Here is a 17,101-nt window from a genome sequence, read left to right on the forward strand (position 1 = left end):
ACCCAATAATTAAGCCTTTGAAGCACAAGGCCACCAAATTCAAGTTCATTTCTCTTTGGCAACTAGAGACACAGCTTATTAAACACCAACACATGCCATGCTGTTCAGCTATTGGTGCAGTGGCCTGGGCTGTTTCTTCCCTTTGAGTCTTAAATCCAAAATGGTAATAGTAGTATTATCAATGTCAATTTCCCCTCCATTGTCCTTCTGCAGATTTATGACTGCCTTCAGGAATTTAAAGAAAAGAAACTAGCTCCTGCCACACCCCATGCACAGGCGTTATCCTATGAGGTAAGGAGATTTGATTCCACAGCCTAGTAGAGTTCTGATGTGGTGCCATTTTACCTGCATTGCTAGTTCAAATGAATTAGTCTCTAAGGAAAAGTTGTATTGATGATTATGCACCTAATAAATGTTTTAAACTGAACTTTATCATAAGGAAGAACATTGGCTGGATATCTCCCCAAGTTAAAACACTCCCTGACTGGTACCTACTTCATTGTTACCATGTGTCCATTTCTTTCTTGTTTCCTAAAGCTTGTACTCTATTGGCCTACATAAAGAGGGTAATGTTATAGTAATCATTCTCAGATGTATATCTTGATCCTGGAGATTTCCCCAAATTCCAGTCTCAAGTATCCAGCTGCCTCTTCTCCATCTTACTTGGGTGTCTAATAGAATCCTTCAAGTTCACATGTTCTAAACTGAGCTTCTGATCTTCCCCACCTGCCAGTCATCCCCACCCATTCTTCTGGCAGCCTTTTCTATCTCGGAAATGAAACCTCTGTTTTTGCAGTGCTCAGCTCAGATTCTTTGAGGTCATTTTGACTCTCTTTCTCTGATACCTCATACCCAATCAGACAGCAAATCCTCTCAGCTCTACTTTCAAAATATATCCAGGATCTTACAACCCCATACCATCATCATCATCTCTTACATAGATAATTGCAAAATAGCCTCCAACCTGGTCTCCTGTGTCCACTCTTGCTCCTGTGTAGTCTACTCTCAATTCAGCAACCAAAGATATCCCCTTTGAAAGCAAGTCAGATCATGTCACTTCTTCACTAACCCTCAAATCCTTCAAATGACTTCCCGTCTCAGAGTAAACACCAAAGTTCTCTCTCTCTCTTTTTTTTTTTTTTTTGGAGACCTAGTCTTACTCTGCTGCCCAGGCTGGGGTGTAGTGGCATGATCTCAGCTCACTGCAACCTCTGCCTCCTGGGTTCAAGCAATTCTCATGCCTCAGCCTCCTCAGTAGCTAGGACTACGGGAACCTACTACACTTAGCTAATTTTTGTATTTTGGGGTTTCACCATGTTGGCCAGGATGGTCTCGAACTCCTGACCCTAAGACATCCACCTGTCTTGGCCTCCCAAAGTGCTGGGATTATAGGCGTGAGCCACTGCGCCTATGTTCTTACATAGCTGAACACAATCAAGCTGTGTGACTTCACACTCAGTGCTTTCCCCACTCACTCTGCTCCAGCCACATTGACCCCTTGTTGTTTAAATTCATCAGGCCAGGTGCGGTAGCTCACGCCTATAATCCCAGCACTTTGGGAACCTGAGGCAGGCAAATCACTTGTGCCCAGCAGTTTAAGAACAGCCTGGCCAACATAGCAAAACCCCATCTCTACTAAAAATACACACACAATAAAAGAATTAGCTGGGTGTGGTGGTACATGCCTGTAATCCCAGAGACTGAGGCATGAGAATCGCTGAACCCAGGAGGTGGAGGTTGCAGTGAGCTAAGATCACACCACTGCATTTCAGTTTGGGTGACAGAGACTGTCACACACACACACACAAAAAAAAAAAACAACAACAACAACAACAACAACAACAACAACAACAAAAAAACCCAAGCTTCTGCCTGGGGAATTTCCCTGTGTCAGCACTGCTCCTGCCCAGGTGTCCACATGATGTGTGCCTCATCTCCTTCCAGTCTCCACTCAAATGCCACCTTCTCAGTGAGGCTTTTCCTCGTCACCTATCAAAAATTGTGCCCCTCCTAGAACTCCCTAGGAACCTTTCCTGGTTTATTTTTCTTAACGCTTGTCACCATCAAACAAAATGATTTTACTCACATATTTCACTTGTTGTCTGTGTTCCCTCCCTAGAACGTAAACTCCATGAGAATGGAGATTTTTGTCTACCTGTTTACTGCTGTTTTCACATCACCTAAAATGGTGCCCAGCACACAGTAGTGTTCAATAAATATTTGTTGAATGAATGAATAAATATAATCCATTTTATTATTTATTGCCCAAACCATATTAAGAGAAGTAGCAAAAAAGAAAGAAAGAACTCTGCTCTCAATTCCAGTAATTAACAACTCAAATTGTTCTCAGTCGTCCATAGGAAAAGCACACATGTAATATTTTATTCAGTTGTAATCCCAGTTAGTGAAGACAAAACTTTGTAAACTGCTTGTTTTCCTTTGACTGTATGTAATGGGGCTGACTGAAGTCTTGAAAGGTCTTATGTCCTCTGAAAGCAGGTCTACACCGAAACCACAGCAGAGAGATCAGAATTATTTTCTGCCTGGTACTTTTTATTGTAACAAGCATTAAAATTGCTAATCAACTGATACTCTGAAATAGAAATTATTATTCCCATTTTCTATTTGAAGAATGGAGCATCCCATGGGATTAAGCTATCTGAGTTCCCCAGGTACGTTCCTAGAGAAACTCATATAGCTTCACAAGCCTGCAGAGCATTGACATCAGCAAACAGCTATTATGTTTTAAAAGGCACAGGAGGAAAAGTGCCTTGGTTCATATGCTATTACAAAACTGGTACATCCTCCATGCTTATGTGCCAGTATGGGGCATTGGGCTTAGATCCATCTCAGATCTTGAATTCTATTTGCTATAGTAAAGTAGCAATTTTAATGAATAAAGAAGGATGGTAGGTTCTGGCTTTAAAGATGAAAAAGAAGGCTCCAATAATAGCTTTTTAAAGGTCAATATAATGTTAGTCAGTATAGATGTTATCGAGCCTGGGTGAGGTTAAGTAGGTGACAAAGATTTTTTTTTTTAATTTTATAATGTATGCTTTTCCATGAACCAGGTAGTGGAGTTGTTACGTGAAACTCCTACTTCCCCTGAGATCCAAGAGCTGAGACAAACACTCCAGGCTCCACACTTTAAGGCAAGTTCCTGCTAAGATAGAAAAGATGTCCCCATCTGGCACATAAAAGTTGGGAAGGAGAAATGTATGTGATGGAAAGTATTCTCTCTGAATAGTTGCTCTATTACTGTACATGAGTGACCAACAGATTGTACTTAAATATGCGTGACTCAGATGTGACTAGCTCAGTGTTGTCAATCATGCAGCCAAACCTGCTGTGTTTATGAAGAGGCATCCAGAACTTTCCATGGTGTCTTGTTTCCTCTACAAAGCTATTGCCCATCTAAAAATCTTGGGTAGCAAACAGGGAACATTCTAGTTATAGAGGAATAGCTCCATGATTCCTTTCCAAAGTGGGATTATTTTAAGTTTTAGATAATGTGTGTGAAGGTATTTGGAATACACAGTATAAGGATGATTATCTGTGTGAGAGGGTCTATGAAGAACATTTGATTGTAGAACAGAAACCTGTCTCTTGGTACTTACAGATTTGAGACCAACTTATCAATAAATTAGAACTTTAAGAGAATGTCTGCATTTGGAGTGCTGAAATTTAGCAGTCAAAAATTATAGTTCACAACATAACCATCAGTCATCAAATATCCTCAATGGCACACACTACTCAGAGAATTTTCTGTGTTCCAGCTGAATTCTGTCTACCAATCTCAGTCAGGGCTGCAGAAGGACAGCTTCCTCATCCCATGGAATGAAAAACTTAACCTAGTGGGCTAGTCAAAGAAACTCTTTGATCATGTCCTAAACTTCTCATTGTGTACCACATGAGCCTTTGGGTGTTACTGACAAATTAAATCAGCAAGATGTTTTGATTACTGCCCTTCATTCTACCTAAATTAGGGAAGCTATTACAAAAGTTATTTTATAGTTCAAACTCCATAGGAGCACCGCAGATTACACGGGCTGCCAGGAAATAAGAATGTTGTGGTATAATACATTTTAGCAGAAATGAAAGAGTGTATTGTGCATGGCTTTACCTCTATGTGCCTTATTTCCTTATCTACAAATTGAGGACAATTAGTGTACCTGCCTCATAAAATTATTGTGAAGATTGAATTCATTTCTGTAAAATGCTTTGCACTGTGTCTGGCATGGCTGTATTGGTGTTTGCTGTGGTTGTGTGTCTTAGATAGTATTGAATCACTATCTTCTAGAGTTGTGTGGCTCATGTGTGACATTTGCTCACCTTTTCTTTCCCTGTGCCCAGGCCTTGCTCAGTGCCCATGACACGATAGCTCAGAAAGATTTTGAACCCCTTCTCCCTCCACTGCCAGACAATATCCCTGAGAGTGAGGAAGCAATGAGGATTGTTTGTTTGGTAAAAAACCAACAGCCCCTGGTAAGGAAATCACTTTTTATCTTTCTACTTAGGATACGCCTAGGTTAACTGTGAACCAAATTATATCTATGGTTACTTGGGCAGTAGTCTTGCCTGCGATCACACATACAGTGAAAATAACAGCTGTAAATGCCACACGTTTTGCCTGTGGTTTCAAACATGTTACCTGTCATAGTGTTTTCGTTAAGGAAAGATTTCTGCTGCTTTTCTTTTGTGAAAAGCAAGGTGAGATTTATAAGACATTTTTGTGAGCAATAAGACATATCTGTTTGATTTTAATATTTGGCTTTCTGACCTATGCATATATTTCACTCAATTCCAATGCATTTGCCTGTTTCCTCCTATATTAATGAGAAGCTAAGGAAGGCATTAATTTGATTTTCTAAGAACTTTCTCTAATTAGGTTTTAATCGAGGGAGGTTTCTGTGTCTTTGGAAGAATCTAAATATTATTTTATGTCTACGTAGTTGGAACGACACCGCAGGAAGCCAAAGTTGAATGGCCTTTCCTTTTTGATGGCATGCTATAGCTGACAGGCCACAGGGCACTGTGTGGCCCCTCTGTTCCTGGTTGGCATGAACAGCCTTGTTTGAAAGACCAGAGCTGCATTGTTTGAGGGAAGCCACCTGAAAAATGGTCATGTTAGGTAACAGAGGGATCTTGTCTATTCTCTCTTCAGGGAGCCACCATCAAGCGCCATGAGATGACAGGAGACATCTTGGTGGCCAGGGTCATCCATGGTGGGCTGGCAGAGAGGAGTGGTAAGCTGGAGCAGCAGGGATCAAGTGTTACCAGAAAAACAGATTTCTCTGGCTTCTTTCCAGAGAAATCCCTCTTTCTTAACTTGGGTCAGGGCTTTAGTAAGTTCCATTGCTTGGATAAAGCAGTAAAGAAAGAAGAAACAAATATTCCAGAGAAGTTACTCCTCTCCACTAAGTCCTTTCCATTCTAGGTACCACATTAAAGTCTCTCAGTTTACATTATCAAGGCAACCTCAAAGGTAAGTATTATCATGCCATTTTATAGGTGAGGAAACTGAGGCTCAAAGAGATGACGAAACTAACTTGCTCAAAGTTATACCGTTTGAGTCAGAATTCAAGTCCAGGTCTGCCTGGCTCTATTTCCAACTTTTTCTCTGCACTTTGTCTTACTTTCAGAAGGGCATAGCTCTTTCCCATCTCAATGTCTTTTACTCACACTTTCTGCCAGTTAACCAGATTTTTATCCTTTCACTGCTGTCCTTTTTTAAACTATTTTTTTTTTGAGACAGGGTCTCACTCTGTCACTCAGCCTGGAGTGCAGTGGTAAAATCATGACTCGCTGCAGCCTCAGCCTCCTGGGCTCAAGCGATCCTTCCACCTCAGCCCCCTAGTAGCTGGGACCTAGTAGCTGGTGCACATTACCATGCCCAACCAAATTTTCTGTTTTTGTTGAGATAGGGTCTTGCTATGTTGCCCAGGCTGGTCTCAACCTCCTGGGCTCAAGCAGTCCTCCTGCCTTGGCCTCCCAGAGTGTTGGGATCACAGGCATGAGCCACCACACCTGACTACTGTTGTGCTTCTGAAATGAGTGGTTCTATACCTGCTGTACATTCTCACTACCCTGAACCCCTAAACCTAGCACATGCTTTATACCTCAACATTCTCATTGTAAATACCAAGGATTTCATAGTTGCTAAGTCCATTGGCCCTTTCTTCCTTCTCAGGTTTTCTTTTTTTTTTTTTTTTTTTTGAGACAGGGTCTCGCTCTGTCACCTAGGCTGGAGTGAAGTGGGCCAATCACACTGCTCATTGCAACCTCCACCTCCTGGGTTCAAGCAATTTCCCTGCCTCAGTCTCCCAAGTAGCTGGGATTACAGGCATGTACCACCACCCCCACGCTAATTTTTTTTTTTTTTTTTTTGTATTTTTAGTAGAGTCGGGGTTTTGTCATGTTGGCCAGGCTGGTCTCCAACTTCTGGCCTCAAGTAATCCACCCACCTCAGCCTCCCAAACTGCTAGGATTACAGGCATGAGCCACCACACCCGACCCCTTCTCAGTTTTATTTCTACTTCTTGACCACATCTGAGGCTATTGATACCTTTCTTGAATTCTTTATCATCCTTGGTTTGTGTTCCATGATGTCATCCTGCTACTTCTCTCAACCATCTGACAACTCCACTGTTTTCACTGTTTTACCTCACGTTTCTCAAGTCTTAGCTTAAACCCCAAGTTTCTCCACATTTTCTCTTTTGAAGAATACCCACCCCATTTCCTTTTTATCTGTCCTTTACTTATGACCCTGACATCTTTGTTTTTAGTGCTATTTTCTTCCCAGTGTTCTGGTTCTATTTTATAACATCAGGTTAGCAAAAATAAAAATATTTCCATAAGTCAATGCCAAGTATTGGTGATGAGGTAGAAAAATGGACTGCTCACACATTTCTGGTGGTGGTGTAAGTTGGAATAACCAGTTTTCTTTTCTATTATTATCTTATATTAAATTAAACATTTTTAGAGCATGCTTCGGTTAGTGAGTTTGTTAAATAACTATTGGGGTAGCTGCTGCTATTTTTATCTGACTTGTTTGTATCTTTCTTTGTTTTGTGTTACTGTCTGCCTAGGGTTGCTTTATGCTGGAGACAAACTGGTAGAAGTGAACGGAATTTCAGTTGAGGGACTGGACCCTGAACAAGTGATCCATATTCTGGTAAATCTTTTTGCTTTTTTGTTCATGTCTTGGTGAAATGCCAAGGCTGAACTGGGTCCATCAAGCCCACGTGTGTGCACTGGGATGTGCCAGGGACTCGAGTTCTCAGCAGCTTCCTCCATCCAGGCTCCCAGACCTTGTCTGTCACCCCTGTCGCTTGCTGACCTCCCTCCTCTACTCCGAGAAGTTCTGGTCCTGGCTGGGAAACTTCCCTTCCCAAGCTGCTCCTTCCTCCTTCAGCCTTGCGAAGACTGCCAGGGCCCCCAGCCCAGCTCCTTCATCACCTGGGTTGCTCCATTGGAAACTGAGCCTGGGGTGGACAGAGTGAGTCTTTGTAGGAGAGTCTGAACCTGAGCAAACCACTCCTTCCCCCACAAACACTTCTACAGCTGAAATGTTTAACATCTTCCTCAAGGGCAGCTTTGGGGGAAGAAAGGAGTCACCAGACAGCAGCATATAGGGATGGGGACATCCTCGGTGACCCTGCCACTGTTCCTTGTGGTTGGAGTTAAGGATTGATAACCTGATCAATGAGCATTTGCTCTCTCTCAGGTTCCTATTCCTGCCCTTCCAGCCATTCTCTGAATGGCAGTTCAGCTGTTAATAACCATAGCAGCATGCCCCTCCCGCCTCCCCCATGCACAGCCCAGGTGTGGGGCCTGGGTTGATCACTGTATGGTATTGTGGATAGACCAGTGGTTCTCAAGCTGGGTCTCTGCTAGGATTTCATAGCAGTGACTTAGAGACTGAGGTGAGGAGTGGTGCTGTGAGACCAGCACCTAAATACTTCGTGAGCCACTGCTGCAAGGTTCTGTGTGGTATAGAAGGTGCTACAAAGGAAGCTTGAAGTACTAGAAATCACACATATGCATGGCTTCTCCCACCTGGTACCAGCTGTGATATTGCTGGGACAGTGGGATTATGAAATTCCTGAGTACAAGCAGGGTCTTAATCTCTAGATGTTTAATCCTGTCACAGTGCATGTAACAGGGGAATTCTTCCTTCCCCCAGTCTGAGAGCTCCCTATTTCCACCATTAGTTTGGAAGGTTGTCAGTTCTCCCAGAAAACCTAGGAGCCTCTTCTTCCCCATCAGACTGGAGTATCTGGTGTAGAAACAGGCATTCAGGAAATGCTGACTGAGTAAGGGTATAAGGAGGGAAAGTCAGACAGAGATCCTCTCTCCGCAGGGACTGTGTGAAGAAAACCTTGCTGTATGGGGTGTTTCCGTTAGCAGTGTGGTAGTGGTGGTGGTGGGGGGTGGTCCCTGGAAGAGGCCACCTCAGTCACAGAGCGGACCTATGGCTTTTAGCAGACCAGTGATCCCAGAGCCTCACAGCAGGGCAGATGCAGGGTAAATTACTTCCTAATTTCCATTTCTGGTTGGTGACAGTTAGCTGTAGGGCCCTTTGAAAGGCTCTTGGGCGAAGTCACCATTAGACCTGGACACATTCCACAGTAACTTTGTCTACTGAGCCCCAGTAACCCTGACAGCTCCATGATCTGTCATGCTTTCTCCTCTCTTATTTTCCAGGCCATGTCTCGAGGCACCATCATGTTCAAGGTGGTTCCAGTCTCTGACCCTCCTGTGAATAGCCAGAAGATGGTAAGAATTTACCAAGCCTTCAATCTCACACACAGTAAATCCCCCAAGTAACAGCAACTAAATATGATGCATAATAATCCTATCCTTTGTACTGTGTTGGACATGGGTTCAAGACTGTGTTGGATATTTTTCAATACTGATGACCTGAAAAGCAAAACTGAGTAAATGAGTACAGTAGAAGAAGATGGGATACTGCTTATAACAGAATATCATTACATTGGGTTAAAAAAAAAAAAGGAAAGAAAGAAAGAAGATGGGATACTAAGAAGTAAAGAAGCAACATCAAAAATGGTGAAAATTTGAGCCTCAACTTCAATAGGCTAAGAGATTCTGTTCCCAAAGATACCTTTTGTCATGGTACTTAGGCTCAGGAGGCAAGTTCTCTTTTTTGGTGAGAGTGGAGAGGAAAGTTAGGAGTAGCAGGTGGAGGAGTGGGAGAAATGGTTTTAAGTCACGATAGCCCATGTGCAAGGGTTCTTCTGATAGTGACATTATGCACCTGCCATCAGGTGTACGTTCGTGCCATGACTGAGTACTGGCCCCAGGAAGATCCCGACATCCCCTGCATGGACGCTGGATTGCCTTTCCAGAAGGGGGACATCCTCCAGATTGTGGACCAGAATGATGCCCTCTGGTGGCAGGCCCGAAAAATCTCAGACCCTGCCACCTGTGCTGGGCTTGTCCCTTCTAACCACCTTCTGAAGAGGTAAGGAACGTCATCACTCCTGGACTCAGGGCTGAACCATCAGGAAATAAAATGTTCTTCTCAGGCTTCTGTTACCACAGTTAAGATGAGATCAAGAGAGACAAACAGATGAATGAGCACACACACACCAGTTTATAAATCCAAATGTCAACTTATTGATAAAACCCTAAGCATCTTAAATACCAAGGAAATGAGAATAATCATATCAGCTAGAAAACAGGGAAAAGTCTTAGGAAACAAAATTAAAAAAAGTGCTATGGCCTGAATGTTTCTGTCCCCTCCAAAATTCATATGTTGAAACCTAATCTCAGATGCAATGGTATTAAGAGCTGGGCCTTTAAGAGGTGATTAGGTCATGAGCGCTGCCCTCATGAAGGGGATTAGTGGCCTTATAAAGGAGGCCTGGGGGAGCTTATTTGCCCCTTCCACCATGTGAGGACACAGCTAACAGGCGCCATCTATGAGGCACAGAATGGGCCCTCACCAGACACTGAATCCACTGGCTCCTCAATCTTGGACTTCCCTGCTTCCAGAACTAAGAGCAAAGACATTTCTGTCATTTATAAGTGATCCAGTTTATGGTACTTCATTATAGCAACCTGCACAGGCTAAGACAAAAAAGGATTCATCTTTCAAGGCTGAGTTGAGACCTCAATTACTAAATTTCAACCCACCACCCTAACTTTATGCTGCTGAGGGTTGACAAGATACCAAGGGAGGGCATGCAAATAGAAAGAAGCAGTCCCAGGTGCAGCCACTGTTAGGAGATCAAGAAGAAAAAATGGAACCAGTAAAGGATATTGGGAAGGAAGGACCAATGAGGCAGGATGAAAATCAAGACTGTATAGGGCCCTCATCAGCTATATTACCTTCTGCTGAGAAGGCTGAGAATTGACCATTGGATTTAGTAGTATGACGGTCATTAGTGATCTTAATAAAAGCAATTTCAGTGGAGGAATGGGGCCAAACTCCTTATCAGAGTGGGATTTGAAGAAATGGGTGACAATAAGCATGGGAAACTCTTTGAGACATTTTGGGATATAGCAGAGCAGAACAATGGAGAAATAGCTACAGGGGAGTGTGGAGTGGTGTGAGTGAAATGTTTAGATGGTGTAGTAATTCACCGAGAGGGAACGTTTTGATGATATGGGAGAAAGAGAAGAGAACTGCTGTTGTCGAAGTCTTTGAGCAGGCAGAAGGAGATAAGCTTTAGTGTTCAAGAAGAGTGCTTGGCCTGACCTAAGATCATAAGCAGCTCATCCATAGAAATGGTACTAGAGGGAAGGCCGAGTAAAGGGCACAGCTGAGGATGGAGCATATGTCGGGCACTTGTGGATGTTCTCTCCTGTTATTTTCTCAGTGAAATGAGAAGCCATAAGCAGAGAGCAGGGTGGGGAAGGAGACATTGGGAAAGAGAGATTAGAAAGCTTGAAAATTTTCCTTGAGAGTTGGAGAGCAAACAGATTAGGTGAAACAGCATGATCAGCATTAAGTGCCCTCTTAAAGTTAAGTTTGAAGTGCTTCTGGGGTTCGGGTCCAGATTAGACAGAGGATTGCATTTAACAGCAAATCAAGAGGGGGCCAAGGGAGAGATTATAAGGATGGAGTGTGACAGGTAAGCTGCTTAGGAGGGAGATGAGGAAATGAAGCAGGTGAGGATTGGTGAGAAAGAAGATCAATGGATCGCAGGTCTTTATGAGGTCAACAGCGCATTGGGGCTGGGAAGATGGGAGGTGTTGGTAGAAGAAAGGGTTGCTGGAAGTTAAAATGAAGGAGAGAATGCTGGTATTGGTACTGATGAGGTCTGGGGTATGACAGTGGGAGGCAGTGTCTGAGGTTGGATGAGGGAAAGGTCATTGGAAAAGAGGAGATAAAGCACCCAAGAGGCCAGGGTGCTGGAAGGGACATTTGTATGTGTGATAAAGTCATTGAGAACTGTGACAGCACACTGTTGAGACCTGGGAGCGAGCAGGTGTGAGCTGGCGATGGCTACCAGAAAAGTAGTGGGATGATGTTCAAAGCTGGGGCTCCTAGGGAAGAGGAAGAGTCATCTGGAAATGGCAGTGAGAAGCAGGGACACACCCCCCACCTCCAGGCCCAGTGGAAGGAAGGCACATACACACAGTGATGTGCCGGAGCCATCTGACATGAGCCACCTCTTCACACATCCACATTCAGTGAAGTCAGGGTGGTAGTCTGAAATCAGCCACGGTGAGAGCTGCAGAAATGGCAGAGACTCCGAGTCAGGGCTGCCTTCCCCCAGAGCTCTTTCACCAGCACTCCACTGGGAGTGGGAGAGGAAGCATCCCCTCCTCTTGAAGGTTACAGGGGAAGCAGACCACAGGGAGAGTTCGGCTTCACTTAGAGCAAGAAGAAAAGGCTCAAAGAAGAGGCTGAAGTCTGAGAAAGTTTGGTGAAGATTTGCTGTGAGTTCCAGAGGGCGTGGGTGGGTGGCAGGGGTCTTATAGGGATTAAAGCACAGGGATAAGAGGTGACCTGAGCTAGGGGGCTGAAGGACATGAGCAGGGATAAAGGCCTAATGAGATTAGTACTCATGGTTTCAGGTCAGAAAGGGGTGAGGAGGGTCCAGTAGGGGTCTTGCAAGGAGCACACAGAACCCAATTATGGTTTTTTGGGGGGAGCACACAAATAAAGGATGGTAGGAAGTTCTCATGCTGCTTTAAGTCGTTGCCACATGAAAACCTAATATGAAAATAAGAAATTAAACAATTTCATTTAGAAGCAATATGTCAATAGCAGAGTCTACACAAATGTCTCGTTGGGGATGGATGATGGAAGGCACCTTGGGTTCTCCTGAATCTTATTCAGAAAACCAGGAGGCTCATCGGAGGACTGGAAGAGGGTGTTGAGACTAAACCCACTGTCACATCTGCACAAGAGTCCTGTCCCCAGTACAGGTAGATGTGGCTTTTGAGAAGTCAGTTTCTTAGAGCCTCAATAAATGAGGTCCTTGATATCTACAATTTTTCTATCTTTCCACCTGTCCAACTTTACTATGAGTAACAATGAGCTGAGTATTTTTAAAAATATGGATTCCTGGGCTCTTCCCTTCCCTCCCTGAGGATCTGATTCAACAGATATGGACTGAGCCAGGAATCTGCATCTTCACCAAGCACCTCAGGCGCTCACAGTAAGTGATACGAAGAGCAGCATTGTGCTTAGGAATAGTGAATGAGCACATAAAATACTTTTTGAGCTCTTTAGAAGAGTGACAGATTTGAATGCAAGTAGCTGGGGGGTTTTGTTTTTGTTTTGCTTGTTTTTACTTTCAACAGCTAGAAAATTACATCTGATTTTAGAAGACTGAGAAAGAGTGAGGAGAAAGGCTTCCCCAAAAAGGGCATATTGGTGAAAAATAATACCCATCTAAAGGAGTTTGGATGACTATATTATAAATTGGGCGAGTTAGATGTTGATGGTTTGTACCAGAGTAGCAAATATTTTTGGCAAGTGGACATGACTTTCCAGTGAGAGGCCCCATTCCTCTGGAGTTTCCTCCACAGGGAACACGTGAAGACTTATAGGATATCATTCTAGAAGAATAAAAAACCAGGACCTCCCAGAGGAGAAAGGCGAGGATGAAACCTTGTGAGGAAGCTGATAGAGAATGAGAGACACAGAGACAGAGATAGAGAGAGAGCAGACTACCGGATAAATTAACCATGGAGTAGCCAAGGGAAGGTACAGAAGGTTGAAAAACAGGAAACACAGATATTTAGAGAGCTCATCACCCAAATAGGCATCAAGAATCTTGGTTTCAGGCCTGCATGTGTTGTGAATTAAAGCACTTTAATTATGCAGAAAGTATTTCTGGAAGAATGCACAAGGAACTGGGTGGAAGGAAGGGAAGAGAACTTACATTTTTTTTGAGACGGAGTCTTGCTCTGTCACCAGGCTGGAGTCCTCAATCTCAGCTCACTGCAGCCTCTGCCTCTCGGGTTCAAGTGATTCCCCTGCCTCAGCCTCTCGAGTAGTTGGAACTATAGGTGCGCGCCACCATGCACAGAGAATTTGTTGTATTTTAGTAGAGATGGGGTTTCACCATGTTGGCCAGGATGGTCTCGATCTCCTGACCTCGTGATCCACCTGCCTTAGCCTCCCAAAGTGCTGGGATTACAAGTGTGAGCCACACTTGGCCTACTTTTTTATGCTGTGAAGATTTTTACTATGTGTATATGTTATCTCTTCATATAATTAATGAATCTGAATGCCCTGCCTGTCCATGCTAATTGAGTTTACAGTAAGGTTTCATGTATCATTTAGTCCTCACGATCCCTTAAGTGCACTGAGCCCCATTTCATAAGTGGGGAACTAAGTTTCAGATGTTAGGAGATTTGTCCAAGATCCTAAGGAGGGGAAGCCTGCCTGGAATCCAGGTCTTTTGAATCCATCACTTTGTAGATTACAGTGTAGATGCCTCCTGCTGCTAACTCTTCAACCTCCATCACATTGCCTGACTACCCTTGATTGTTTTTCTCATTTCTAAAGTGAGGAAGGTGCACCAAATTGGCCCTTTTTAAACTGCCTTGTGAATTAGAATCATATGGAGAGTTTGAGTTAAACATGCAGATGCCCTGGCTTTATCTCCAGAGAATCAGAGGCAGGAGATCTCAGAGGCCCAGATATCTGTATTTTAACAAAACCTCAGATGCATTCCAAAGTTTGAGAGATTAAATTAGAGCTTCTCACTTTTGACATAGATATGACTTATCTGGGCTGTTATTAAAGTAGATATTCTCATTTGGAAGCTTTGTGGTGGAGACTGAGATTTGCAGTTCTCACAAGTTCCCAGGTGAAGGTGATGCTGCAGTTCTGGGAATACAAAGAACGGAGCATCTTCAAGGTCTTCTCTTGCTCCAAACGGTGTTGAATAAAGAAGAAGGAAGAGAAACTTTGCTTAGAAAGTTGCTTTGAAGTAGGCAAGGCAAGGAAATGCTGCCCAAAGGAATTTCTGGGGGACCCAAGGGAAGAGGAACAAGTTAACAGAGGTTTCAGGTGCCAAGAAAAGGGGAAGCCTTGTCCTGGAGCCCAGGGGTGATTCTAGAGATCAAGAAAGGAGCAGAGTCATCTAAAGAAACTGTAGAGAGCCTCTAACAGTCTGGGAGGGAAACCTGAACATGTCATGAGAATTTGAAGGAGACTGCAGAGACAGGCTAACATGCCTGAGAGGCAGCTTACCACAGGTCATTTACTGAAACTCCATGTGCAAATTTGTGATCGTGGGCAAGATTCTCACTCTTAGTCTTTGTTGTTCTGAAAAGATCCTGTGAGGCAGAAAAAGAGATGAGAGAGGCTATATGTTTGGAAAATGTATTTGACACTGTATTTGGAGAAGTGATTACCCTTTTCACTTGGGTGAAGGCACCAGAATTCTAAGAAACATTCTGTTTGTGGTTGTCCTGGGACTTTTTCACCTGGGTTAACTGGGGTTGGCTTTTTGTATTTTGTTTTTTGTCTCACAGTTTTTGTTTTCCCCCATAGGAAGCAACGGGAATTCTGGTGGTCTCAGCCATACCAGCCTCACACCTGCCTCAAATCAACCCTATGTGAGTATTGCAACTGCCCAACAGACTTTTCCTGTTTGCTGCACAAATAAAGACCATGGCATTTCAGTAAAGAAGGGATCCAATTGATGTGAGGCTGGGCATGCCACAAGAAAGATACAGTTGTTATTCAAATCAATCTCCTTGAATGCCCCTAGGTTAGGGATTTTTAAATGGTAGTTTGGGAGAGGGAGTGGGGTAGGCTTTGCAATGAGTGCTTGCTGCTGATTGGTTGGATCGGAGATGAAATCACAGGGAGTTGAAGCTGTCCTCTTGCACTGAGTTGCTTCTGGGTGGAGTCACAGGAACCATTGGTTGGTGGGTCCAGATGGAGTCACAGGTCAGACATGCAAAAAAACCTAAAAAGATGTCACAAAAGGCCAATTTTAGGTTCTACAATAGTGATGTTATTTGCAGAAATTATTAGGGAAATTGCATATCTTATGACAGTCTACACCTTAGCAGAATTCAGGCTCTTCTCCTCCCACTAACCTGATAGTCTCTCATTAGCTTTATAAAGGCTGCTGAGTTTAAGTGGCTGCCAGTATTTTATTGATGATTTTCACATCATTGTTCATCGGGATAGTGGTCTGAAATTTTCTTTTTTTGTTGTATCTCCGCCAGAATTTGGTATCAGGACGATGCTGGCCTCATAACACAAGTTAGGGAGGTGTCCCTCTTTTTCTATTGTTTGGAATAGCTTCAGAAGGAATGGTACCAGCTCCTCTTTGTACCTCTGTTAGAATTCAGCTGTGAATCTGTTTGTTCCTGGGCTTTTTTTTTGGTTGGTAGGCTATTAATTACTGCCTCAGTTTCAGAACTTGTTACTGGTCTATTCAGGGATTCATCTTCTTTCTCTTTTAGTCTTGGGAGGGTGCATGTGACCAAAAATTTATCCATTTCTTCTAGATTTTCTAGTTTATTTGCATACAGATGTTTTTAGTATTCTCCGCTGATAGTTTGTATTTCTGTGGGATCAGTGGTGACATCCCCTTTATTATTTTTTATTGTGTCTCTTTGATTCTTCTCTCTTTTCTTCTTTGTTAGTCTGGCTTGTGGTCTATCTATTTTATTAATCTTTTCAAAAAACCAGCTCCTGGATTCATTGACATTTTGAAGGGTTTTTTGATGTCTCTATCTCCTTCAGTTCTGCTCTGATCTTAGTTATTTATTGTCTTCTGCTAGCGTCTGAATTTGTTTGCTCCTGCTTCTCTAGTTCTTTTGTGATGCCAGCGTGTCAATTTTAGATCTTTCTTGCTGTCTCCTGTGGGCATTTCGTGCTATAAATTTCCTTCTAAACACTGCTGCTGTAACTGTGTCCCAGAGATTCTGGTACATTGTGTCTTTGTTGTCATTGGTTTCAAAGAACTTATTTATTTCTGCCTTAATTTTGTTATTTATCTGGTAGTCATTCAGGAGCCAGTTGTTCGGTTTCATTCAATTAGTTAGCTGTGTGGTTTTGAGTGAGTTTCTTTTTTTTTCTTTTAAAAAGTATTTTCTGTTTCTTTTTTTTTTTTAATTGTACTTTAAGCTCTGGGGTTCATGTGCACATCCTGCAGGGTTGTTGCATAGATACACACATGACATAGTGGTTTGCAGTCTCCATCCCCTTGTTGCCTACATCAGGCATCAGGAGTGAGTTTCTTAATCCTGAGTTCTAATTTGATTGCACTGTGGTCTGAGAGACTGATTGTTATGATTTCTGTTCTTTGCATTTGCTGATGAGTGTTTTACCTCCAATTATGTGGTCAATTTTAGAATAGGTGAGCTGTTGTGCTGAGAAGAATGTATATTCTGTTGATTTGGGGTGGAGAGTTCTGTAGATGTCTATTAGGTCCACTTGATCCAGAGCTGAGTTCAAGTCTTGAATACCCTTGTTAATTTTCCATCTCATTAATCTGTCTAATATTGACAGTAGGGTGTTAAAGTCTCCCACTATTATTGTGTGGGAGTCTAAGTATCTTTGTAGATTCCTAAGAACTTGCTTTATGAATCTGAATGCTCCTGTATTGGGTGTATATATATTTAGGATAGTTAGCTCTTCTTGCATTGA

The 17,101-nt window shown here is 43.0% G+C and overlaps 1 protein-coding gene across 6 annotated transcripts in view; it reads left to right on the plus strand.

Moving 5' to 3' along the window:
* The window catches only part of MPP4 (membrane palmitoylated protein 4), a 53,456-nt gene that overhangs the window by 9,849 nt on the left and 26,506 nt on the right, over window positions 1-17,101 (plus strand). For all 6 annotated transcript variants that reach the window (XM_032278652.1, XM_032278647.1, XM_032278649.1 and 3 more), the window contains 8 exons: window positions 214-291; window positions 3,072-3,152; window positions 4,354-4,485; window positions 5,165-5,246; window positions 7,089-7,174; window positions 8,707-8,778; window positions 9,288-9,484; window positions 14,987-15,051. In XM_032278652.1, the coding sequence (XP_032134543.1) occupies window positions 214-291; window positions 3,072-3,152; window positions 4,354-4,485; window positions 5,165-5,246; window positions 7,089-7,174; window positions 8,707-8,778; window positions 9,288-9,484; window positions 14,987-15,051 (793 nt within the window). The remainder of the gene's footprint in view (window positions 1-213; window positions 292-3,071; window positions 3,153-4,353; window positions 4,486-5,164; window positions 5,247-7,088; window positions 7,175-8,706; window positions 8,779-9,287; window positions 9,485-14,986; window positions 15,052-17,101) is intronic.

Source organism: Sapajus apella, unplaced genomic scaffold (assembly GCF_009761245.1).
Source record: "Sapajus apella isolate SASKATOON/1434 unplaced genomic scaffold, GSC_monkey_1.0 scaffold10, whole genome shotgun sequence".
In the NCBI taxonomy this organism is placed as follows: Eukaryota; Metazoa; Chordata; class Mammalia; order Primates; family Cebidae; genus Sapajus; species Sapajus apella.